Source organism: Acomys russatus, chromosome 5 (assembly GCF_903995435.1).
Source record: "Acomys russatus chromosome 5, mAcoRus1.1, whole genome shotgun sequence".
NCBI classification, from domain to species: Eukaryota; Metazoa; Chordata; class Mammalia; order Rodentia; family Muridae; genus Acomys; species Acomys russatus.
Window position 1 is genome coordinate 31,696,717 of NC_067141.1, and position 25,914 is coordinate 31,722,630.

The window sequence follows — 25,914 nt, forward strand, 5'->3', positions numbered from 1 at the left end:
TGGCCAGACTACAAGTCAGTTCATTTGGGCACAGGGTTGCCTCTCGGCATGACCCACATCCTAACCAAGGTGCAAGGTTACCTACAGAGTAACCTCTTCCTATCTTAGTGGGCATCATTAATGGAGAAAATGGACAAAGATCTTCACTTTGCTGGTTGGCCACACTAGGAGTGAGCCAGCGCTGTGATCCCCCGTTTCACTTCTGGAATAAAGACTGAAAACTCTAATTCGTTGTCCGAGATCATACTGGTAAGAGTCGGGACTTGAGCCCCACATCTAGTCTTGCTAAAAAGCCTAAGGTCCCTTCCTACTCTTCAGTCAGTTCTCCAAAGGCAGGCAGAGGCCCAGCTGCTGGGAAAACCTGAGGTATAAATCACTCCAGTTCCACCTGGTTCAGCAGCGCTGTTTGGCCTAGACCGAGCCCCACCCATTGCTGTCTCACTTACTAGGGAAGACTTTAGGTTAAACTGATCCCCTTAGGCCTCAGCCTCATCTGTAAAACAAGGAGTTAGCCTTCTCTGGCATTCTGCAGATGCTTGAAGCCTTAGCTTCTGCGGCTCCTTGCTTCCTTGCGGGGGAGGGGGCGTGGAAGCTGTCTGATACAATAAAGCCCGGGGCTTGGAACTGCGAGGCTGACTGCACAGGCCCACCTGGGTGTTTAAGGCTCTTGCTGCGAAATTTCAGCGGTTGTGTTGCGTTCAGGATTTGTATCGCAGTAGGGGCACTAACAGTACTGGCAAGTGATTTAGGTGAGAGCCCTTTGGTTTCTGAAGAAATTAAAAGAGGTGAGCATTCAGGCCCCCCAGGTGAGGCGTGAGGAGGGGGATGGCTGTTCTAAGGTAAGTTGAGGGCGCTCGATGGATCTGGAAGAGCTGGAAGAGTTAGGCAAAGAAAAGCACGATTCTAGTCTGGGATGCGCACGGATGGTTGTCATCTCTTGCCCCTTTCTAGTCCTTCGCAGCCCTTCCGGTTCCAAAAATGGGGAAAACAGCTCTGAGGTTTCCTGGAGCTATGGGGGAGGGAAGGAGGCCGAGTCTGAGGAAGGAAAGGGGCGTGGATCGGGGCTAGGGAGAGCCAGGAGGAGGTCTCTGAGGGTGTAGCTGTTGTTGAACTACCGATCCAGACAACAAGTAGCGGCCCTCCCCGTCTGCATACCCGAACTCTCGCTCTCATCCGGGTACTGCGGCGTCTGGCGGTAAGGAAAGGGCGGGGCCTCGGGGGGCGGGGCCTCGCTTGGTTGGCCGCCTCGGGCTCCGTAAGTCCTCCAAGAGGCCAGGTGAGGCCGTCCCGTGATCCTTCGCGCCTGGCCTCTCTGGCCTGCAACGTGTCTCAGGGGCGGAGGCAGCAACACGGAGTTGGCTGCGTGAGGGTCGGGGTTCCCTGTCTCTTCGCTCGTGCCAAGCTCTCTGTCGTCGCTCTAGGCTCCCCACGGCCCGGCCCAAGACCTCAATATGTCGTACAACTACGTCGTAACGGCACAGAAGCCTACCGCAGTGAACGGCTGTGTGACCGGTGAGGCTGCCCCGGCCGGAGACCCCGGCGAGGGAGGGAACCCAGGCCTAGGGAGGCCGGCGGCCCCCGGGGCGGCAGGCGGAAAAAACTTGGGCTCCGGGAATGGAAGGCGCTGGCAGCCTCGGAACGTCCCCCTTAGCTCGCGGCCTTTAAAGGAGCTGTTCCATCTCGCGCCTTTTGGGCAGCGGACGCTGCTCTTGAGGGTCCCTTTTGCTCATACGGTTCCTCGGCCTTGAGGACTGGCCCGGGCCCGGGAGGGACAGAGGGTGAAATATGACTTATAGTTGCATGGTTGATTGGGTCTCGAAATTGGCCCCATGTGCTCAGGGGGAGAGGGGGGATGATGATGGGGACTCGGGGGGTCAGAATTTTCCGGTGGGTGTCCAGGTGGTGGAGGAATTTGAGCAATGTCCGCACCGGCCTCAAGAGGGTGAAAGGCCCTCTCCAGACCCACCCTTTTGCCTGGGGCTGTTGTTTACTCGGAGGGCGCTGCTGGCGAACAAGGGCTGGTTGGCCAGACGGGGTGCGGGCTTCGCCTTGTTTGTGTGCATGGCTGTTTACACCGAGCATTCATCGTGAAATCAAAATTTCAGCTAAATGTTCAGTCCTTAAACTCGTGTATTTATGTAATGCTAATCACAATTTCAGAACAAAAGTTTCTTGTTCAGAGAGCTGCCCGAGGGCTGTGTGGTTTTGGTTAGATTGCTCAGGAGGCAAAGGGGTGTGTAGACAACACAGAAAGCTCTGGAAAGCTTGTGTGTGTGTGTGTTTAACTGCACTTTATCTTTCTGGTAAAGTTCTAGAAGCTTTGGGTAGGAACTCAGGGAAACACTTTCTCCATTAGCTTCTATTACAGTCTGCTGTTGCAATTTAGAAAAGAAAGCCATCAGAAGAGTTTTTGTGGTCATAGTTTGTTGAAGGACAGGCTATTGCCCGGTCTACAGTAAGTACTTTTTTTTTTTTAAATCTGAATTTTGGTTAGGCAAGGTACTTAGGTAGCCCTATTTATAGGTAACTGAAAGGCCCGTTATCCAGCTTCAAAAGTCAGAGGTCCTCTCCTTTCAGGCCACTTTACTTCAGCGGAAGATCTAAACCTGTTGATTGCTAAAAACACAAGACTAGAGATCTATGTGGTCACTGCGGAGGGTCTTCGACCGGTCAAAGAAGTGGGCATGTATGGCAAGATTGCAGTCATGGAGCTTTTCAGGCCCAAGGTAAGTGTTCCTGGTTGGGACGGGCAATGAAAGAACCCTGATTGTGTGTTTTATATGGGATGGGTAGAGAAACTCTTCTTTGGGGATGGCAGCCTTTTTACAAGTTTCCTGTAAGGAGAGTTACTAGGGAGAGAACTTGAAGGAGCTTGAATGTTACGCAGAGGGTAGGCTGTAGTGTTGGTCTTAGCTTCATCCTTTATTCATTCTCACTTAAAGGGCCTTGATTTCCCCATTTGCAAATGGAAGTAGCAGCATCCATTTCCCAGGATTACTATGAAGATGAAATGATTTATTTGCACAGAGCTTGGAGAATACCAGGCATATCCTGTTATCGTAACAGTTTCACCATTACAATTAAATAATTCCCACATTGCTTCAAAAACATTATTTTACAGATCTATTGTAGCTTTCATTGTTAACTATTACAGACTTTTTTTTCTCTCCACATACTTAGGTAAGGGAAAAAATTGCCTTCTTTCAGAACTTGAATAGAGTGAGATGAGTTTAAGAGGACCTTGATTGTAGAGCAGAGAGAGAGAACTGTGATGACAAGGGCTAGCTGTTTACCAGCCTCAGACCTGGCCTTTGTACATCCCCTCAGGGTGTGTGTGAGCTCAGTACATCTGGCCCGCTGAGTATTTTCTCTGTAGGGAGAGAATTTGAAAAGTTCTTTAAAAGCTTAGCATTCTTAAAGAATGATGTTTAAACGGCTGAACAGGTTGTTCTTGTTTTTGAAAGAACCTCTTTTGATGATAAGATGTTGGATTCCAGGGGGAGAGCAAAGACCTGCTGTTCATCTTGACTGCGAAGTACAATGCCTGCATCCTGGAGTATAAGCAGAGTGGTGAAAGCATTGACATCATTACAAGAGCCCACGGCAATGTCCAGGTGAGGCGGCTGCTTCAGGCTGGTCAGGGTTTCTGGTAGGGCTGTCATGATTCAGTGATGAATGTTTAACTGTCCGGGCATCATTTTGTGTAATCAGAAATGGAGAAAGCCCACATAGCTTGAATTGTTTTGATAGTCCAAGGGAAAGTAAATAATTCCCTAGTGGGAAAAACAGATGTGCTGATGATTGGGCTCCCTGGTCTTTTGGGTGGTCTGGAAAGCATTGTATCCAGTATCCTCTGCTTCTTTGATTATTGAGCCTGTTCCCTAATTTCAGTCTTTAATCCCTCAGGACCGTATTGGTCGCCCCTCAGAGACCGGCATCATTGGCATCATTGACCCTGAGTGCCGAATGATTGGGCTTCGACTCTACGATGGCCTTTTCAAGGTCATCCCCCTAGACCGAGACAATAAGGAGCTCAAGGCCTTTAACATCCGCCTAGAGGAACTGCATGTCATTGATGTCAAGTTCCTGTATGGTTGTCAAGCACCTACCATTTGCTTTGTCTACCAGGTACAGGATCTGAAAGGAGAGGGAAAAACTGGTTTGGAGTGACGGGTGTGGGATTTTTGCCAAAGGAATGTCTGTCTGGATTTAGTAACGGAGTAGGGAGAAGTATTGACTATTTTCTAAAACATTTTGAACAAAACGGTTAATAAGGGTCCAATTCCCTGCCCCCTGTTTTTTGGGGGTATACTAGTATTTGTTTGGGAGCGGCAAGTGCTCTCAGGTTTATGGCAGGTTTTAATCCTGAGATTATACTCCAGTTGTAGGCCTTGGGGATTTTATAGGGTGACCTAGTTTATCTTTTGTTTGAGTCTCTACCAGCATGCTAGAGGATTATAAAAACTTATGTGTAGAGAAGTGATTCAGAAGCCAAGAAAAAGAATCTCTGTAGTGCTTTAGTTTGAAAAAGCAGTTTATGTTTTGTCTAGCACTCACTTTCTGGTTACTTGCTGGCTCTTGACTTCTATTTTAGTCTGTGCGTAAAATTTTAGCAGAGCTGATCCTGGGCAGCTGTTCTCTGGTTCAGATTTGTTAAGTGGGGGGTGGGGCACAGAGATTCAGACTTAACATGCCAACATCTTGGTAAAATCTCAGCCTTTAACAAAGGGCCAGGCTGCATGTGGTCACGTTCTTGCCTGTGGTTGAATAAATAACAGAAGGAAATGATGGGTCCATTTCCACATAGAATGGTAGAGTATGTGGGCCTAGAACATTTATGTAGCTGTGCAGAGTAATAGAAATGTATGTGTTATTTTTGTTAATTTTTTGGTATCACCATAAATGCTATAGTCCTGAGACTGGTTAACATTCGATTGAACAAAGCTGAAACTAGTTGAGAATGATTTATTAGCTATCAGGATTGAAATAAAAACTTTGAATTTCTTTCCTTTTTTCAGTTTTGTAAATATCAGGTCATTAAAACAATGATGTTGACTACATGGGGCTGGCTGTCTGTGGCTCTGCCTGTTCCTAGGTCAGGGCTGCCAATTGTGAATGTTCGTCATTTCTCTGTATCTCAGAGGCCCAAATTCATCTTCACTTGAACTTTTTGTGAAGATGGGTCTTATCCTACTCATTGATGGAAAGTTTTTATCAACTGCAAGTGACTATTGTGCCACCAATTGAATTTGATGAGTATTAGGCACCTTGTGTATGAAAGCTGCTCCCTAGGCACTTCATGGACTGTCACAGTGGCTGAGAAGTGCTTCTTGCCTTGAAACACGTGATTAAATTCCTTCCATGATTTCTTAGACTTTGGTCTGAGCTTGATTGAAGCCATCTTCTGTTGGCTGAATGTCGTTTTCTCCCCTGCTCTTTAGCCTCTTAAAGGTGACTTTGGCAGCCCCAAGACTGATGTGAGTCATGATTCCATAAAAGGAGGGGAAGAGTCACGATTCAGAAAAAGGAGAGGAAGATGGAGTTGACAGTGGCGGGACTGAAGCATTTTTGACTACCTTTAAGGGAGCAATAAGTTCTATTGTCTCTGCGGTCACCTCTTCAGAATACTCTTGAGAATTGTGTCAAACAGGGTCTGGGTAGATGGCTCTGTGGTTAATGAGCTTGCTGTGTAAACATGAAAATCAGAACCCACCTAAAGGACTGGTGGGTGTGGCGACCTGCCTGTAATCCCAACCTTAGAAGGCAGAGACGGGCTCCCCAGAAGTAAGACTAGCTATGTAGACATGTTCTGGGTTTGACTGAGAGACCCTGTCTCAATGATTACGGTGAAAGAGCAATTGAGGATGTTTCCCAACATCAGCCTTGAACCTCCACATGCACTTGCACACATGTGTATGTTGAATGTGCACACTCCCCATATACACACAGAAAAGGAAAGGGGGCGGAATTGTTAAAACAATTCTTTTTAATCTCTTAGATTTAGCTTCAGTGTTGTTTCCTCTTTAGTTAATTGGTAAATTCTTTGAGGGCAAGTAAAGAGCATACGTGGTGTATTTCTCAGCTGCGTGTTCCAGTGTGGCAGGTTCAGTTTTCTATTTAAACTTTGCTGGTTGCTTGAATTATTAGAAACAGAACACCTTAGACCCTGTAGTCTACTTAGAAATTAATTACAGGCTCAGCAGGTGACTGTCAGTATCCTGACAGATAAGGACAGGAAAGTTGGTATGACAGGATTATCAAATCGTGGGTGGTGGTGGTGGTGGCTTGTCCCTTACAGGTTCCCTGCAGTGTGGGTCACCTTAACTAATCATTGCACATTTTCCACCCAAGGATCCTCAGGGGCGGCATGTGAAAACTTATGAGGTGTCTCTTCGAGAGAAGGAGTTCAACAAGGGCCCTTGGAAACAGGAGAATGTCGAAGCTGAAGCTTCAATGGTGATCGCAGGTTGGTGGGCTTGGGAGAAGTTATGTTCCTCGTGTCTGATTTGGTTCCTTTCCTCCTCTTTGTCCTCATTTCAGTGCTTGTGTGGTTTTACCTCTCCTTAGTCTCCTTTCTAAATGGCTTTTTCATTTCTGACTTTCAGATTTTTCTGTTTTTATTCCTTCCCCCAAAAATATAACTTTGCTGTGGGGATGCATGCACTGACTATAAAACATTGAGAAGATGGGTTTCACAGATGAGGAAACAGGCCAGTGGGGCTTGCCCATGCCTGCATATAAGTGCTAAGCCTCTGCTATGATCCAAGCCTGTCACTCTCATTTTATACTCTTTCCCCCTTATATCATGTTGTCCATCATACCTAATAGGAAAGTTTTTAAAGTTCTAAAACTATTAACCTTCTTTGGTTTTTCGAGACAGGGTTTCTGTGTAGCCCTGGCTATCTTGGGCTCACTTTGTAGACCAGGCTGGCCTTGAATTCACAGTGATCTGCCTACTTCTGCCTCCCACGTGCTGGGATTAAAGGCATGCGCCACCACCGCCCAGCCTGGCCTAACTCTTTTTAAAGGTGGCCTTGATGTAGGGACTCTCTGGAATCAAGCTAAGGAACATGAGTAGAGACAAGGAAGCAAGTAAAAGCCTTTTGTTAGAAAAGATTCAGAAGTGTAGGGCAGAGACAGGGCAGGGGTGAGAGTGCATATGGAAGAGCATTGAGAGGACTCCCTACCCTTCTGAACTACAAAGCACCAAGAGTAGATTTTTTTTTTTTTTTTTTTTTTTACCATGTGTCTTTGCTGCCTCTCTTGGCGGATCCAAAGTACTTTAAATGGTGCTGTTTTTCTTCTGCAGTCCCAGAGCCTTTTGGAGGTGCCATCATCATTGGACAGGAATCAATCACCTATCACAATGGTGACAAGTACCTAGCAATTGCCCCTCCTATCATCAAGGTGAGCAAGTATTTTACATTTTTTTCTTCCTTCCATCTTTTCCTTGTTCTCCTCTGTGCTCTTTTTCTCTATCAAGAAGAGACTTATACATGTCTGTACCTGAAAGCTATAATACTGAGCTATATTTTCAGTTCTTTTGTTCCAGGTCTATGTGTTTTTGTTTTCCATAGAATATATGAGTAAAATTTAAGGTATATTGATTGGCATCTGTAGAAAATTATCTTCAAAGTATAAAGGTTACCTATTTTCTGTTTTACGTGTTTTATAATATGACCAATTTCTTTGGGGATAAAATGGCTGAGATTGGATAAGGCTGTGGCTAACAGGGTTTGGAAGGCATACTAAGGCCTTGGAAGATCCTGACTGTAATGGCTGCTTCCTCCTGGTTGACAGCAAAGCACTATTGTGTGCCACAATCGGGTGGATCCTAATGGCTCACGATACCTTCTTGGAGATATGGAAGGACGGCTCTTCATGCTGCTTTTAGAGAAGGAGGAGCAGATGGATGGCACTGTCACACTCAAGGATCTCCGAGTGGAACTACTTGGAGAGGTAGGACTTGTCCCTGCTCCTGTCTTATTCTTACAGGTTCTTAGACACCCAGATGTGTGGTCTTCCACTTTGGAAATTAGGATACACAACACCTAGTAAGGAGTTGTCAGTTCTACTGTGGAAGTTGTTTTTGTCTGTTTTTTGAGACAGGGTTTCTCTGTGTAGCCCTGGCTGTCCTGGAACTCACTCTGTATACCAGGCTGGCCTTGAACTCATAGATCTGCCTTCTGAGTGTTGGGATTAAATGCATGCATCAACGCCTCCTGGCAGGAAGTTGGTTTTTGAATGAGTTAGCTACTGGAGAATTTTTTCCATGCTGCTAGGTATCTCTGAAACAGAAAAACGTGGGAGGAACTCACAAACAAAGTAGCTAAAGATAAAGACTAAAAAACTACATTTACTAAACGTTACACGTGTGATTGTATCTTGCTCATTCAGCCTCTCTCCCATCCCTCTTGCAAAGCTTAATACTTAAGCAGTGGCTTTGAGAGGTTTCTGATTGTTTTGTGTAGACTAGCGGTGCTGGGCTTAAAGTGACTGTTTGTAACTAGCACCTACAAAATAGATGAGCAGTGGGTTTTTCTGGGTGGAAGGCTGTGAGAAGTAGACAGTCACAAAGTTCAGGCATGTGAGTAATGTGTTCTGCGGATCTGAAGAATCATTTATTGAACTGTGGATTGTGGGGGTAGTAGTCTCTCAGGTATCACTTGGTTGAGTAGGACAATATTGGTGACCCTAAAGGATGATTCCAATTTCTCTAATCTGCTGACTTTCTTCTAGACCTCCATTGCAGAGTGCCTAACATACCTTGATAATGGTGTTGTATTTGTTGGGTCTCGCCTAGGAGACTCCCAGCTCGTAAAGGTGAGAAAACATCCTTTTCATGGCTTTCACCCTCCAGTGGGTAATGGTCTAACATAATAGATTGTTTCTTTCTGTTATAGAAAAACTTTGACCAGTCCCCTTAGGAACGTGCTTTTAAACAATTTAAGTTGTTAAATTATATGCTTGTGGTTTTTGTTGTTGTTTTTGAGACAGGGTTTCTCTAGGAAGTCCTGGCTGCTCTGGAACTCACTCTGTAGACCAGGCCGGCCTCGAACTCAGAGATCTCCCTGCCTCTGCCTCCTGAGGGCTGGGATTAAAGGCATGCACCAACACACCTAGCCTAAACATATTAATTTTGAAAAATATACTACTTCTCTAATCTCTGCATGGGACGCCATGCAGTTCAGATTTGCTGCTTGGGCTGTGTGTGGTGGCGCACGCCTATAATCCCAGCACTCAAGAGACAGAGGCAGGTGGATCGCTGTAAGTTCAAGGCCAGCCTGGCATACACAGTGAGTCTAGGACAGCCAAGGCTAAACATAGAAAAACTAACTAACTAACTAAATAAATAAATAAATAAAGTTGAACACCCCCCCCCCCAAAAAAAAAAAATTCCTGCTTGGTTTGTGGAGAAAGTTCTGTTGGCAGCAGTCCCATCCTAGAAGTATCTTTTGGGCTACAAAGAACAGATCTAGCAAGATGGAGAGTTTCTTTTGGATAATGTGGATCTATTAGGGATGTTCTGGGACTAATACTATTCTTTCCTCTTAGCTCAACGTCGACAGCAATGAACAAGGCTCTTATGTAGTAGCCATGGAAACCTTTACCAATTTAGGACCCATTGTGGATATGTGTGTGGTGGACCTGGAGAGGCAGGGACAGGGTCAGGTAAGGGGGAGTCCTGGGAACAGATGCTTGATGCCTATTCAGCTGTCTTTGCTTGCTTATCTGGAATGAGCAGTATGCACTGAAGATATATAAGACCCTGTTTACTAATCTTGATAATTGTGTGCCTATCTGGGTGTGCCAGGCACTATATACGTTTTCTGTAATTTTACGAGCACCTTGTTCTTGGTCATCCCAGAAGTGGGGAAACTTAGGACTGAGAAAGATGGAGTAATTTGCCCAAAGTCACCTTGTAAGTAGCAAGGTTTGTCTGATTCCAACTCTTTCTAGTAAACCAGGTTCCAGCATCTAAGGAAGAGTGATAGGAAATTTTTGGGGTTTTTTGTTTTTTGTTTTTTTGGACTAGGGTATCTTATCTGCTTGATAAATTTGAGGGGCTCGAAGTCTGCAGCCTCAAGTCTGGTTCCACAGTAAGGGTCATGGGATTTAGGACTGGCATGATATAACTGCTGAAGTCTCTTGAGGGGTTCTTGAGAAACCTTTTCTCTACTTGCAGCTGGTCACTTGCTCTGGGGCTTTCAAGGAAGGTTCCTTGCGGATCATCCGGAACGGGATTGGAATCCATGAGCATGCCAGCATTGACTTACCAGGCATCAAAGGTAGCTCTTGTTTGAGTAACTTTGGCCTTTGCTTTCATTAAGTGTTGTGAAGGCATTTTGGTGAGAGCTAAAAGAAAACATTAAATGAGTAAGAAAAGTCATGACAGATCATGCATAGAAGTGTGTGTTTAAAAATGAAAACTAAAATATTGATAAAGCTGGATACTAGCGTAGAGGAATGTAGAAGCAGGCACTAAATGTAAGGGAACTGATGGAAAAAGGAAAGGCTATATAGTGAGATTTTTTAGATATAAACAAGTTGGGCATAGTGATACATGCCTTTAATTACAGCACTCGAGGTAGAGGCGCATGGATCTCTGAATTTGTGGTCAACCTGCTCTATAAAGAGAGTTCCTGGACAGCCAGGGCTGTGTAGAGAAATCTCAGAAGTGTGAGAGAGTAACGATGATATTGAACTTCTCAGCCAGTATGGGTGAACTAACCTCACTTGCTAGGAAGGAAAGATGATCATACAGAAAAAACCAGCTCAGAGCTGTGTACAGGAAGCACAGCTTTAGAAAAGCTCTTAAACAGACTATGTGGATTTGAGAGAAAATGAACATTTAACTACAAAATTTAAGAATCAACTGAAACACTATAGACAGCTCAAATGTGTTAAGCAGGCTATAAGAACATGCTGAAAAAAAAAAAACAGCTTTTATGTGAGCACAGTTAATTAGAAGTAGAGTTGAGAAAAAGAGGGACTTAACAATAACAAAATACTCCCCCACTCCCCCAAAAGCAAAACCTCCCCAAACCCAAGGACATGTGAAGCCTATTACAAGAACTTTAAAATACCCCTAAAGGGTCAAAAAGTAGATTTAGATTGATCAAAGGGCTGGAGAGATGGCTCAGTGGATAAAGCACTTGTATGTGTGTGTGAGGACCAGGGTTCAGATCCCCAGGACCTATGTAAAAAGGTGGGTGTGACAGGAGACAGAGTCAGGATTCCCAGAGCAAACTGGCTAGTTAGAATAGCTGGAATTGGCTAGCTGCAGGTTTAGCAAGAGGCTGCCTCTGTAAATTGGCTGGTGAGCTATTAGGAAAGATAACAGTATCAGCTGGGCCTGGTGGTGCACCTACATCTTTAGTCCCAGCATCAGGGATGCAGAGGCAGGTGGATTGCTTTGAGTTTGAGACCAGCCTGCTGTACAGAGTTGAGTCCAGGACAGCCAAGGCTACACAGAGAAACCTTGTTCTCAAAAAACAAACAGACAAAAAAATGAATGTCAACTTCATATGCACATATGCACGTGCATTCTCGTTAACTACATAAACACATATGCTCAAAAAATAATCAAATAAAGATATGTCAAGCCTATAAATAAAAATTATAGAAACGTTCTTTTGACTTATGTTTTCTTTAGTGCCTCACAATAAAGATACATATAGCTTTTTTTCTTTGTTGATTTAAATTAGTCCACATAGAAGAGGAAAGAATAGGGGCTGAAGAGATGGCTCAGAGGTTAAGAGCACTGACTGCTCTTCCAAAGGGCCTGAGTTCAATTCCCAGCAACCACATGGTAGCTCATAACCATCTATAATGAGATCTGGTGTCATCTTCTGGAATGCAGGTGTACATGCAGGCAGAACACTGTATACATAGTAAATCTTTAAAAAAGAAATAGTAGGAAAAAGAAAGCGTAGTGAGGAAAACCTTTTAAAAGACCAGTGAAGAGAGGCCAATCCTCCCATACACTGAAACATGCTCCTAAGCCTCAGTTGAAAGTGTAGTTGGAGCCAGGAAGTGGTGGCGCACCTTTAATCCCAGCAGTTAGAGGCAGGCAGATCTCTGAGTTGGAGGCCAGCCTGGTCTACACAGAGTGAGTCCAGGACAGCTAGAGCTACACAGAAACCTCGTTGGGGGGGGGGGGGGGGGGGGGGGGATAGTGAAGTGGGAGTTGAGGGTGGATGCAGCTCAGTAGTAGAATATTTGCTAGCATGGATGAGGCCCTAGCTTTGACCCTTGGTACAGCAAAAAATGGTATGCATCTATGGTATGAAGGCCTCCAGCTGCTTTACCTTGGGTTATCAGAGCCCATCTGGGCAACAGAAAAACCATTAAAATTAAAATGCTTCAGTTGGTGCATGGATAAACAGTCTTACTGGGATTCAGAGGTCTAGAAACAGACACAGTTCCACATGAAAATGTGTTCTTAGTGGTGGTATTCCAATTAAGTGTGACATCATTGAGACTTAAGTAGATCGGACTGGCATGATTGCAGCCATATAGGAAAGATAAGTTTGAGTCTATTATATAAAGAACTAGGAAAAGTTTACAAATTTCTTTATAATTTTGGAGTGGGAAGATCATTTTTAGTTTTTTTTTTTTTTTTTTTTTTTTTTAAATAGTGAAGTTTGGGCTTCACCTATACTATTAGGCAAATATTCTACTCCTATCCCCAGTCTTGAAGGATCCTGTTTCGAGAAGATAGGCTGGAGGTGACTGAGGAAGGCACCCATTGAGGACCTCTGGCCTCTACATACTCATGTGCTGCAAATGTGCATGTGCAGCAAATACAGAAGCAAAAGATTGTTACATTCAGCTCTGGGAAACATTTAAGATTTGCTTAGGAGCAAAACAAAAAGATCATTTGCTAAGTTAGAAATGACAATCTAGATAAAATAGTTTATCTTAGAAACTCTGTCTCCCCAATATAAAACATTCCTCCAAAAAAGAACATCAAATTCTTGTCCCCAGATTGGCAGAAGATGGCTAATAGGCTTCATTTACAATAAGAGACATCTATAAATCAAAAGTAAATGAGCTAGATGTGGCATAAGGATGGAGAGAGTGAGGTCAGCCTGGGCTCCACAGTGACACCTTGTCCCTGGCTTGCCCAAGCTCTTCCCAAAAGAAACAGCAGTAGGAAGTAAACATGCTCGCACACTCCTTAGAGACTGTTATCACCAAGCTGGCTTTTGTGATTCTCCCACAGCTTCTCCATGACCTTCATGTGCATAAAGTGAGGGAAATGCAAACTTACTCCTTACTGATACATCTGCCCAATTGCAGTCTTGATAGAACTGTAGCATGCGCTGCTAAGTTAAAAGGCAAGGTGTAGCACACTGAATGAATGATAAGCAATTTCAGATTTGTGTTTGCTGGTAATACAAGTCCTAGTTCCCTAATAAAAACATTAGTATGCTGATTACTAATTTGGGGGATAGGTCAGAAGAGGTATAAGGTGAGAGACTTCATGGATGCTTGAAAAATATTGGTGCTAGGGATTTAACTGGGACTTCATGTTATAGGTAAATGTTCTACCATTGTGCTTTATTTCACAGCCTGAAATTCAAACTTTGAGGGTTTTTTTTTTGTTTTGTTCTTTTTTTTGTTTTGTTTGTTTTGTGTTGTTGTTGTTGTTTTTTTGGTTTTGGTTTTGGTTTTTGGTTTTTCAAGACAGGGTTTCTCTGTGTAGCCTTGGCCATCCTGGACTCACTTTGTAGACCAGGTTGTCCTTGAACTCTAAGCAATCCACCTGCCTCTGCCTCCCAAGTGCTGGGATCAAAGGTGTGCGCCACCACGCCCAGCCTTCAAATTTTAAGTTTGATTAATGAAAATAATACATCTAGAATTAAAGTGAAAATAGAAAACATTAGTTTCAAACAGTTTTAAAAATCTGACTTTTCAGAGTCTAAATACTAAGAGGGAATAGAAGGGATTCAACTCAGGACTATGATTCAAGGATTTCTGCCCTTCTATGACATAGAAAGAACATTCCTCTTGGGTACTGGTCCATGGTGTATTTCCTCATGTTTTACTCCTTGTTCCAGGTTTATGGCCACTGCGATCGGACCCAAGTCGGGAGACTGATGACACGCTGGTACTGTCTTTTGTGGGCCAGACAAGGTAAGGGAGGATCTGGTGCTGCTGCTCTTATGGGATGAAGGTGCAAGGTTGGGATGCTGGTCCCAGGCTGACCGGAGCCTATGCTTTTGTTGCAGAGTTCTCATGCTAAATGGAGAGGAAGTGGAAGAAACGGAACTGATGGGCTTTGTGGATGATCAGCAGACCTTTTTCTGTGGCAATGTGGCTCATCAGCAGCTTATCCAGGTAAAGGGTTAGAGGGCACAAATGACTATGACTTTGATTTGACCCAGAATGCAGGGAGGCTGCTACTAGTTTTTAAATGAATCCATTTTTATGAAACAAAAAACAATGTAGGTGGAAAAAAAAAAACAAACCCTAAAAAATACCTGAATTCTTGTTATGCAGAGGTAACCTTTTTTTTTTTTCGAGACAGGGTTTCTCTGTATAGCCTTGGCTGTCCTGGGCTCACTTTGTAGACCAGGCTGGCCTCGAACTCACATCTATCCATCTGCCTCTGCCTCCTGAGTGCTGGGATTAAAGGTGTGCGTCATCACACACGGGTCCTATATCATGTCTTTTGAGACACTGTTTTCTCCCTTGATTGTAACACTAGACACAAAACAAATTTGAGTTTGTTTGTTTGTTTGTTTGAGACAGAGTCTCTTCATAGCACTGGCTATCCTGGAACTCACTATGTAGACCAAACAGGCCTCTGACCCTCAAGTTCTGGGATTCAAGGCATGTGCCATCACGCCCTACATAAGAATATTTGAAAAGAATTTGGGAAATAGCAAAACACAACGAATGACAAAAACAATTTAGTCATTTGTTAACACCCATATGACTAATGGCATGCATTTGCATTTAATAATTGTGCAAAGCACTTGCTCTGTGCTGGTCCTTGCTTCACATAGGTCTTCAGAAGGAGGCAAATGACCTTGTTTTCAATGAGAATTTGCATGGCACCTTCCCAACACTCATCCATCTTTTTAAGTTTGGGGTGATCCGATGCCCTTCCAAATTTTGTACTCTCCCTCTCTGCCATTCTCCAGGGTCTTCCCAGTGGTGATCAGGATATTTGACTACCTTAGTATTAAATAATTTATCTTTACCCACTGGTCTTCCTGTAGCCAGTATAGCTGGCAGTAGTTGATGAGTAAAAATCCAGAGTAGAAGTTCTGTAGGATTGTGTGCCAGATGTGAGAGGAGCCCAGGTATGAGTGCTTGTTTTGTTGGTGTTATCTGAATATTGGTGTGAAGATACACCAACTCACCTATCACAAAAGCTTTCATTTCTAGTTATAATGGATAAGATGAATTAATAATAGTAATGTCACTCTGCTTTTTGTTTCAGTAGTAAAATAAATTTATCGAACATTTTAGGGATTAGGGTTTAGCTCACTGGTAGAAAGTGTGCTTAAGCATTCACAAGATCCAAGCATCACAACAAATATTATATAGTATAGCTTTACAGCCATTGAGAAGGAACTTTAAATAATTTTAATGACTCATGTCCAGTAAAAAGCATGTATATATTAGAGACTGATTTTAGGGTTAAGAAAAACTGTGAGCCTAGTGGTCCTTGCATCTGAACCTATTGGTATCTTTCTAAGGGTAGCAGTTGCCATTGCCCCAGCAAGCTTCTGAAGTGTATACACACACACACACACACACACACACACACACACACACACACACACACCGCATATAAGTATATTAAGTAGCTTTAGGCCCATTTCCTTCAGTAAAAGCGATGTCTATTATAGTTTTGAGAGACTTGGGGAAAAGTACATGGATTTGGTTTTCCATGTTCATGAGTCATATCCATGTACTTAACTATGGATTGAACAAAAACAACTGAATTGTGTTTCTACCAAACACACAAATTTAGGGGTAATGGTATCATAATTCTTAAGCAATGTAGTATAGCAGCTACTTATGTAGCATTTACATTGTCTTAGGTCTTACAAAGTAACCTAGAGTTCTGGGGACATAGTTCAGTGGCCCTGGGTTTAATCCTCAGCTCCATATATAAAGGTATCTGTAGGTTATGTATAAATGCTGTTCGATTATGTGAGGGATTTGGGCATCTGTAGATTTTGGTATCCTTGAGGGTCCTGGAACCAGTGGCTTGACTGTATGGTAGAAGAATTGTAGTTTATTAGTATCCTAACTGAGGGGCAGCGCTGACCCCCTTTGCACTTTGAAAAAAAAAAAAAAGATCCTTGCAGATGCTTAGAGATACCTTTTTTTCCTCTCTCTCTCTAGATCACTTCAGCATCTGTGAGGTTGGTCTCTCAAGAGCCCAAAGCTTTGGTCAGTGAGTGGAAGGAGCCTCAGGGCAAGAACATCAGTGTGGCCTCTTGCAACAGCAGCCAGGTGGTTGTTGCTGTGGGAAGGGCACTATACTATCTTCAGATCCATCCTCAGGAGCTCCGGCAAATCAGGTACATGAGTGTCTTTATGTCTTCTTAGTATCCTCTCTGTCCTTTGGGGCATCTTTGGTCCCTGAATTCCTTCTCCTGCCATATTCATTTCTCTTTGTTCAGCCACACAGAGATGGAACATGAAGTAGCTTGCTTGGATATCACCCCATTAGGGGACACCAATGGCCTGTCCCCACTTTGTGCAATTGGCCTCTGGACAGACATCTCTGCCCGTATCTTGAAGCTCCCATCCTTTGAACTACTGCACAAGGAGATGCTGGGTGGAGGTATGTGCTATTGATACTTTGGGATAGGATCCCAGTCAGGGTGTGGAAGAAGAATCTAAAATCCTTCTTTCCAACAGAGATCATTCCTCGATCTATCCTGATGACCACTTTTGAGAGTAGCCACTACCTCCTTTGTGCCTTGGGAGATGGGGCTCTTTTCTACTTTGGGCTCAACATCGAGACAGGTGAGGAAAACACTTGAGTGAGTGTTCTTTCAGAAATAGGGGGTGTTGGTGGCACAGTGTTCTTTGGCAGCTATTGTCCTGTTTTCCTTCTTCTCATGCCATACTTTCTGCAGGCTTACTGAGTGACCGTAAAAAGGTGACTTTGGGCACCCAGCCCACGGTGTTGAGGACATTCCGTTCTCTTTCTACCACCAACGTTTTTGCTTGCTCTGACCGGCCCACTGTCATCTATAGCAGCAACCACAAGTTGGTCTTCTCCAATGTCAACCTCAAGGAGGTGAACTATATGTGTCCTCTCAACTCAGATGGGTATCCTGATAGGTGAGTCTGTTTTCTTTCTTAAGTAGGAGTTACTGACTGAGGTCATCATGTTGCTTCTCTCAACCTCCTCAACCCACCCACCAACCCTGGACTAGATTTTACCCCAGTGTCAAAGTCAGTAAGTTACTGTGAAATGTGGGACAGGGGTTTTAGAAACATCTAGAAGCATTTGCAAGGCTATATATATATACCTGAATATATATATTCAGAATATATATATTCTGAAAAGAATGGTATAGGATTTTTGAATCCTCAGATTCTGGGGTTAATAGGCTGTAGAATCTGTATATTTCGAGAATTTTTCAGTTGACTCAAATGATTGGGTAAGTTTAGATAGGGTCTTCTCCCCCCCCCCTCCCCCCAGAACGTGGGGTGTGAAAAGGTTTGACTCTGTGTCCTCGGCTGGGAGGGAACTCAGAGAGAGATCCACCTGCCTCTATCTCCTGAATGCTGAGATTAAAGGTGTTTGCCACCACATCTGGCATTTTAATTGAGAACCCCAAATTTATTGATTGCTATGTACTCCCGTAGTTCCCCTCAGCAGCTCTAGTGGAAGGTACTTGACAGAAATGCATTGCTAAAAATACTGAGGGGTTGGGCCAGCCAGCAAGCCCTTGGTGTATGAGATTTTCTTTCCTACCAGAGTTGGGATTCTCAACTTTGGCTGCACCTTGGCAAAAACTGTTAGTCCTACCCAGACGACCAGTTATATATATCTGTCTCATTGGTGGACCCAGACCTCAGAATTAGGTCTTCCCAAATGAATTTCGGCATGAGTCAGGGTTAAAGCCCTGCTTTGGAGCAAGCAAGCTGTTGTAAATTCTGTCAGGAGAATCCTTCCTTTTTAAGTCACTCTAAAATTGCAACTCTTCTTTCCAGTCTGGCATTGGCCAATAACAGCACCCTCACCATTGGCACCATCGATGAGATCCAGAAACTCCATATTCGCACAGTTCCACTCTACGAATCTCCCAGGTGCGTGCTGATCAGGGAAGTTGCTGAGGGAGCTGGGTGACATTGCCTCAGACTTTTCTGAGTGACACTGTTGTTCCAAACTTGTTCTGCAGGAAGATCTGCTACCAGGAAGTGTCTCAGTGCTTTGGGGTCCTTTCCAGCCGCATTGAAGTCCAAGATACTAGTGGAGGCACAACTGCTTTGAGGCCTAGCGCCAGCACCCAGGTGGGCACAGTGGACTAAGGGTGGCGGTAAGGATAGGCAAGCTTTTTTCAAAGGATGATACAGGAAATAATCTTGCTTTGCAGGGTATATGGACTCTGTCCCAACTATCCCCTTTTGTCATTGTAGCCTCAAAGGCAGTGTGTTCAACTGGGGTGCAGTAAAACTTTACATAGACAGATGAACATGTAGCTCAGTGGCAGAATGCCTGACTCCGTGGTATAGACGCTGCCTCCCATTCCCAGCGCCACAAACACAGCTTAAAGCAGTCCTCATCCCAAAGCTGGCAGCTATTACTTGATGACATTAGCAACCTCAGCAATTTCTTTTTATCAGCTTGAATGCTCTGTACAGTGTGTGTAGTTAAGGGCAGAGTGATATAACCAACAATTTTGAAACTCAGTAGAATTGGTTTTGAGGTTTATTGTTAATCATGTGACCTTAGTTCAGCAAAACTAGCCTTGAAGTTTTCTTTTTGTGTGAACCAAGGATTATAATAAGAATTACATAATTAAATCCGTGGAAATAGGGGTGGATCATTTTCTTCCATCTGTACACATTGCCTCCCTTAATCTAGAGAACAGAGGTCTTCACTCTAATTATATGTATGGGTGTTTGCCTGACCATAGGGTGTGTGCCTGGCCGCTGAGAAGGCCAGAAGAAGATGTCAGGCCCCCTGGAACTGGAGTTGTAGGTGCTTATGAGCCCCCATGTGGTGCTAGGTCCTCTGTGAGAACAGCAGTGCTCTGAACCACTGCGTCACCTCTTTAGCCTCTTCACTCCGTTTTTATTTGAAGTGACTCTTCTGTTGCTGGTGGAGTCTGTTACCACATAGGTTGCTTGAGTTCCTCTTTTTAGTTTTGTTTGATTGACTGGCAGCATTGCTATTGTATTGTCTTCCATGACTTTGATTTTGGGCCAACGGGTCATTTGCATGTGTGACCTGGCTCTTTGTCCCAACATATTCTCTGAAATACTATTCATCAGGTTCTGTTGCTTTGCCAGCATCAGCTTTCTTCTTGACACCCAGCCTTGTGCACCTCCAGTCCCTGTTCTGCTTTAAGAGGAATGGCATGCCTTTTCTCTGTCGGCAGGCCCTGTCCAGCAGCGTCAGCTCCAGCAAGCTGTTCTCCAGCAGTACTGCTCCTCACGAGACCTCCTTTGGAGAAGAGGTGGAGGTGCACAACCTCCTCATCATTGACCAGCACACCTTTGAAGGTGCAGACAAGCTTTTCTGTCCTTTCACCTCCATCCTCTTTACTGGGGTTCAGAGTGTTCTGGAACCTGACAGGGTGGTAAGCTCTCCTAAGAGGAAAAGCAAGGTTGTGGGTAGGGCAGAGAAAACACCACTGACACCTATTAGTTGCAGTAAAGCAGGAGCATTGTGCATCCTCTCATTGGCACAGGCTGGTGTGGATGGACAGTCTGAAGAGTCAGGGGCAGCAAGTGGCTCATGTTCTTAAACTACCTAAGCCACAGCCTCATAGAAGCGTGTGATTGTGGAGGGGAGAAGCAGCAAGTATCGTTAGTCAGTCTCCTCTTTCCTCTTCTAGTGCTTCATGCCCATCAGTTTCTGCAAAATGAATATGCCCTCAGCCTGGTCTCCTGCAAGTTGGGTAAAGACCCCAACACATACTTCATTGTGGGCACAGCCATGGTATATCCTGAAGAGGCAGAGCCCAAGCAGGGTCGGATTGTGGTCTTCCAGTATTCCGATGGTGAGTAGACAGTCTTCTGGATTTTGAGGGGTGTGAAATCCTGGGAAAGTGGGTAGCCTCTTCAGATCTCAGATCCTAAACAAAATGACTTGGAGTGGGAGGCAGACCTTGGTACCTACTAGAGACGCTCCCATTGCCTTAGGACTTGTGCTTTTAAGCGGTGCTTCATCTCAGTATATGCTGTCGCTCTGTGCTTTTTTCTTTTTTTTAAAAAAAAAACTTTATTCTTCTCTCAAACATTACATCTTGACTGCAGTTTACTGTCTCTCTGTTCCTCCCAGTCTCTCTTGGTTTCTCAAGTGAGAGGTTTGGGGGCTGCTTGTGAGGCAACCAGCGTATGCACTTGACTAGGTAAAATGTGGGTTTATAAAAAAAGTCTCAAGAGCATCTCCCCTTCTCTCCCCTAGGAAAACTACAGACCGTGGCTGAAAAGGAAGTGAAAGGAGCTGTGTACTCTATGGTGGAGTTCAATGGGAAGCTGCTTGCCAGCATCAATAGCACGGTGAGGCCATGGCATATGGTCAGGTACTTTTGTCTGTAGAATGTCTCTGCCTTAATGCTGCTCCAGGTTTCAGGTATGCTTTAGCGACAACAGAGTAGTGGGAGTAGAGCATGGACTGTAAGCTGGAAATTGGGAAGTGAAGTTGAACTGGCCTTTAGATGGTAACCTCCATGGTTTTGGTTTGGTTTTGGATTTGATTACCTATAAACAAAGACAGGGTCTTTATGTAGCTTAGGCTGTCCTGGAACTCACTATGTAGAGTAGGCTGGACTTGGACTCACAGAGATACACCTGCCTCTGCTTCCTGAGTGCTGGGATCAAAGGCTTGTGCCACCATGCCCAGCCTTCCTAAAGATTCTTAAGAGTGCAAATGTGGGAGGCAAAGCTCTTAAGAGATTGTGCCTTAATACATTCTGCCAAGGAGTCTGTAGACGTGCAGAAGCTCTGGTGGGATTATCTGGGCCCTGAAGGATCTGCTAGGAAGGGCTGTCAGTTCAGATAAGCTAAGTCTGTCCTGTGGAGCCTGGGCCATGCTGAATACTACTTATGGAAAACCAGTGGTTTTGTTGGGTCCACTATTTTGCTCATTGGATTCATACAAAAAAATTTCAGGAGTGAATAGTTTGAGAACGGTTCAGAAAAAGGCAGTTTGTAGATAGGTAAGTTTTTTCCCTTTCCAATTAGGAAATTCTGTAGATGGATTTTTCTCTTTAGGGCTATTTCTTCAGCTTATTTACCAGACCTTACCTATAAGAAGACAGGTGTTTGTTTTTTGTTTTTTGAGACAGGGTTTCTCTGTGTGATAGCCATGGCTATCCCAGGCTCTCTTGCTTTGAACTCACAACGATCTGCCTGCTTCTGCCTCCCAAGTGCTAGGATTAAAGGCGTGTGCCACCACGCCTGGCCAAGAAGATGGTATATAGTGTTACATTTACACTGTTGTTCCCTTTACTTGGATTCCTTTTTTTTTTTTTTTTAATTTCTATTCCTGATTTTATACACTTACTTTATTTTCCTATTTCAGCAGTATGTAATACTGAAATAACTGTTCACTCTAATACCATATAGACCATTTTCCAACCCACCCTGCTCTGTAGGGAGTGGAGGATTGAATGGGGTACAGTCATTCCCAAAGGCTAGCGCCCCCGGCCTCCACTCCACCCCCGCCTCACACACTGTGCCTTTCCAGGTGAGGCTTTATGAGTGGACCACAGAAAAGGAGCTCCGCACTGAGTGTAATCACTACAACAACATCATGGCCCTTTACCTGAAGACCAAGGGCGACTTCATCCTGGTGGGCGACCTCATGCGCTCAGTGCTGCTGCTTGCCTACAAGCCTATGGAAGGAAACTTCGAAGAGGTAATACTGCAGACTTGTAGCATACAGTGTTGAGTGACAAAGAATAGATAATCAAGCCCAATGGGGAGGGACCTCCCTGAGCCACGTTCAGTGTCCGTTAAGGTTTTTAGAGATTCCCCTATCACCTTGCCCGTCTTGAAATCAAATAGGCTCCATCTCTGGGAGTTTACAACCACATAGCCTCTGTTGACTAGCTTTAGGGTGGGTGGGTGGCACTGAGAGGTAATCTCTACGGTGGCTGTTACTGTACACAGTATAGTATAGTGGCTGTATCTTCTGCAGGTAGGGCTTTGGCTTCTGACAGAAAGCTTGATGAATCTCAGAACTGGGTTCCAGGTGCAATGCAGACTATACTTGTTCCTTGTCTACTTTCAGATTGCTCGAGACTTTAATCCCAACTGGATGAGTGCAGTGGAGATCTTGGATGATGATAATTTTCTGGGAGCTGAAAATGCCTTTAACTTGTTTGTGTGTCAGAAGGACAGGTGAGTGGTCTTTGCAGGAACATGGCTAAGGGTGGGCCTTTGGGTCTGTGGAGTTGAGTACTCATGTTGGGTCATGTATGGGGCTTAAATGTGCCCCTTGATGAGTAGAATTTTCTTTGTAAGACTCAGACCTCCAGATGGTCTTCCCAGGATACTTAGCACATGGTATCTTGTCAAATGTGGTCCAGTGTTGAGGCCTCCTTAGGGAGATGGGTTCAGAAAGTGACATCTCATGTCTTTCAGTGCTGCCACCACTGATGAGGAGCGGCAGCATCTGCAGGAGGTTGGTCTCTTCCATCTGGGCGAGTTTGTCAATGTGTTCTGCCATGGCTCCCTAGTTATGCAGAATCTGGGCGAGACTTCTACCCCTACACAGGGTTCGGTGCTCTTTGGCACAGTCAACGGCATGATAGGTAAGGTCACTCCTGTAGGACATGCTCAGCTGCAGCAAAACTCACCCCTGGCTTGTCTTCAGTCTGAAGTGCTCTGTAGCTCAACTCACTGTCCCCTTTCTTCTTCAGGGCTGGTGACCTCACTGTCAGAGAGCTGGTATAACCTCCTGTTGGACATGCAGAACCGACTCAATAAGGTCATCAAAAGTGTGGGCAAGATTGAGCACTCCTTATATCCTTCCTTCCCAGAGCACCTGCCTGCTGGGAAGCTCATACTAGCACATGCTGTTTCTGGAAATGCTTTACTAGGCTTTTGTACAGAACAGGGCTGGTTTTTTATTTTTAACTTCAGGTATTTATGTGTGTGTGCATAAGGAGGGCAGAGGTCAGTCTTAGGTATCATTCCTCAGGAGGTGTCAGCCATGCTTTTTGAGACATTATTTTTTATTGGAACCTGGAGCCCACTGTGTAGGCTAAACTGGTTAGCCAGTAGAGTAAACCCAGTGGTCCTCCTGTCTTTGCCTCCCCAGTGCTGGAATTATAAGCACATTCCCCATGTTCTGATTGTTACATGGGTGTCGAGGTCAAACTGAGGTCCTAGCAAGCACCTCACTGACTAAGTTGTTTCCTCAGCCTGTCTTGGAAGTTTTTGTGTGTAAAAGTCTTCAGGCATGCCTTTAATCCCAGCACTCGGGAGCCAGAGGCAGGAGGATCGCTGTGAGTTCGAGGCCAGCCTAGGACAGCCAAGGCTACACAGAGAAACCCTGTCTCAAAAAAGACAAAAACAAAAAAACCCCTAAAGGATGAGCCATCCAGGGACGCTAGATTCTGTTCCTGTACAGGAGCTGTTCAAGTTCTCCCAGAGAAGACATGGAAAACCTCCTGCCTAAGTGACTGGCCCAGGAACGTCCTGTCTGGTTGTTTTGCTCACTTGCAGGACTTTGGGTAGCCTGCTGTTTTCCCTGAGCATTAGTTTGTTCAGGGCTCTTGAGGGTAAACTTGGATGGGTGATAGGACATTAAATTCATCTGGAGCGCTTTATGAGTCCTTCCATATTTGTCCGGGCTTTACCGTAACTGTTTAAACATTACCCTAATTGGTAATCATTGAGTTAAGCAATAATTCTGCATTTCTTCAATTCCCAAACTGCCCAAAAGTAGTATGAGCTTTAGTAGAAACAGAGATTGTTTCCTAGTTTGCTTCTGTCCCCTCTTGCTCAGGGGGGGTGAGTGGAAGCAGGCTGTTTACAGATAAGCTGTTCCTTAACTCACCTGTCCACCTGGAGATCCTTTCACACTGAACGAAAGACAGAACCAGCCACAGGTTTCATCGATGGTGACCTGATTGAAAGTTTCCTAGATATCAGTCGCCCCAAGATGCAGGAAGTTGTGGCAAACCTGCAGGTGAGTTTGCTATGTTCATGCCCGGCCTTTAAACATGTGCCGTTCCTGGAGACTGATGGCTCCAGGTTTTTCTCCTAGAATTCATGGGGTCCGTGGGCCACCATAGTGCTCATCACCTAAAGAGGAATCTAAGGGAAAGGTGGTGTGGTTGAGGCTTGTGGGTACTTCTAGGATACCTCTGTGTTGGGAACTCTTTCCAAGTTAATCTCTTTACTTTTGCAAGAGGCCTGGGCTCTCTGGCAAGACCAGAAGGTAGAAGGTGGAGTTAGGTTCCTATGGCAAGTAAGCTTTCCTAATACTGGAGTTCAGGACACCTCAGTGGGCAGGGTAAGGATCAGGGCAGGGTAGGGCTAGGGCCACATTTTTGGTGAGACCCTTTTCCTTACTGCAGCAGTGGTGCCCAGTGGGCATCTCAGCCTGCTGGAATGAGAGTGCCTTCTTGTCTACATGGCCCTTCTTGTCTCGTTTCAGTATGATGACGGCAGTGGTATGAAGAGGGAGGCGACTGCAGATGACCTCATCAAAGTTGTGGAGGAGCTAACTCGGATCCATTAGCCAAGGGCAGGAGCTCTTTCCTGACCCTCCCTAAAGGCACTGCCCTCCTGACCTCCCCTCCCTTACCCATCCTCTATTCTTGGCATGGGAGGCTTCCCTGAGCCGCTTGCCCCTAGAGCCACAGCTGACATGTGTGGAAACAGGGCTTTTTATAACTAAAACCAGTTCACTAGAGTCCTAGGAATGGGCTGAAAGTGGAATATTTTCTCCCTGGATTTTTACCAGCCATCACCTTGGATCACCAAGCCTTGAATGGTGTTACTAATTGGTTCCTTCCGGGGAGGACTTTTGCCACTCTTTAGCCAAGAAGCAGCGTGTGTGTGTGTGTGTGTGTGTGTGTGTGTGTGTGTGTGTGTGTGTGTGTGTGTGTGTGTGTGTGTGTGTCTGTCTGTGTGTGTGTGTGTGTTTTCACATACTCATGCTTTGTCCTCTACTGTCTTATGTAGGTTGTGGGTGTGGGGAGGTCGAGTTAGGGGGAAGAGGGTTGAAAGGGTTTCATTGTCTTGAAGTGAGAGCTTCCTTTTACTTTCTTCTCTTGCCTCTGAGAACATCAGCCTGGAGGCCTGTCAGGCCATGGGCTGCCTGAGTGGAAACCTGGGATGGTGGACAATTCCCAAGCCACAGCCCTTTTGTCTCGGGGAACTCCTTTCTTCACAGAGAAGGAGGTAGGGGGCTGTGAATTGGTTGTTGGTTTCTGAATTTTACCAAATAAAGTAGAATCTAAGAAGAATGTGTCTGATTCTGCTTTTCTCCTGTCCAGCTGTCCAGCACCACTTGTACACTCCACATTGGCTGCAGACTTAAGTGGCATCTTCTGTGGTAGCTACAATCACAGGTCTTGCTTCTTGGATAGTAGACAGTACCCCTCCTTTGTTCATGACTGGTTTGAGTGGGATTCCAGAGATGATAGAGTGAAATTCTAGAAGCACAGCAGTAATTTTGATTGTTTCTGCTGACAAGAAGGCAGTCCTGAGGCCACTTGGGCTACCTTTTCTTTTTGC

General features: G+C 44.9%; 1 protein-coding gene across 5 annotated transcripts; it reads left to right on the forward strand.

The window, feature by feature from the left end:
• Nucleotides 1–1,287: 1,287 nt before the first annotated feature.
• Nucleotides 1,288–25,303, forward strand: Ddb1 (damage specific DNA binding protein 1). Of its 5 annotated transcripts, XM_051146145.1 has the most exons (28): nt 1,289–1,512; nt 2,578–2,726; nt 3,498–3,614; nt 3,907–4,128; nt 5,442–5,477; nt 6,352–6,466; nt 7,310–7,407; nt 7,801–7,959; nt 8,740–8,823; nt 9,556–9,672; nt 10,187–10,289; nt 14,067–14,142; nt 14,238–14,346; nt 16,372–16,550; nt 16,653–16,816; nt 16,894–17,001; nt 17,115–17,322; nt 18,202–18,297; nt 18,390–18,501; nt 19,593–19,716; nt 20,052–20,216; nt 20,624–20,718; nt 21,908–22,078; nt 22,454–22,563; nt 22,807–22,976; nt 23,085–23,187; nt 24,235–24,358; nt 24,830–25,303. In XM_051146145.1, exons 1-28 carry the CDS (start codon nt 1,452–1,454, stop codon nt 24,911–24,913), a joined length of 3,459 nt encoding a protein of 1,152 aa, XP_051002102.1. In that variant the 5' UTR covers nt 1,289–1,451; the 3' UTR covers nt 24,914–25,303. The 5 variants fall into 5 exon arrangements, with proteins under 5 accessions (XP_051002099.1, XP_051002102.1, XP_051002104.1 ...); XM_051146147.1 differs by lacking the exon at nt 5,442–5,477 and having other exon boundaries at nt 24,830–25,302; XM_051146142.1 differs by lacking the exons at nt 24,235–24,358; nt 24,830–25,303 and having other exon boundaries at nt 1,288–1,512; nt 3,892–4,128; nt 23,085–23,344.
• The last annotated feature ends 611 nt before the right edge of the window (nt 25,304–25,914 follow it).

Coding starts and splice junctions, on each gene's coding strand:
- Ddb1 (XM_051146145.1), top strand. CDS start 1,452: ATGTCGTACAACTACGTCGTAACGGCACAGAAGCCTACCGCAGTGAAC. Junction 10,290..14,066: donor TGACTTACCAGGCATCAAAG/GTAGCTCTTGTT, acceptor TCCTTGTTCCAG/GTTTATGGCCACTGCGATCG. Junction 18,298..18,389: donor CCACTCTACGAATCTCCCAG/GTGCGTGCTGAT, acceptor CTTGTTCTGCAG/GAAGATCTGCTACCAGGAAG.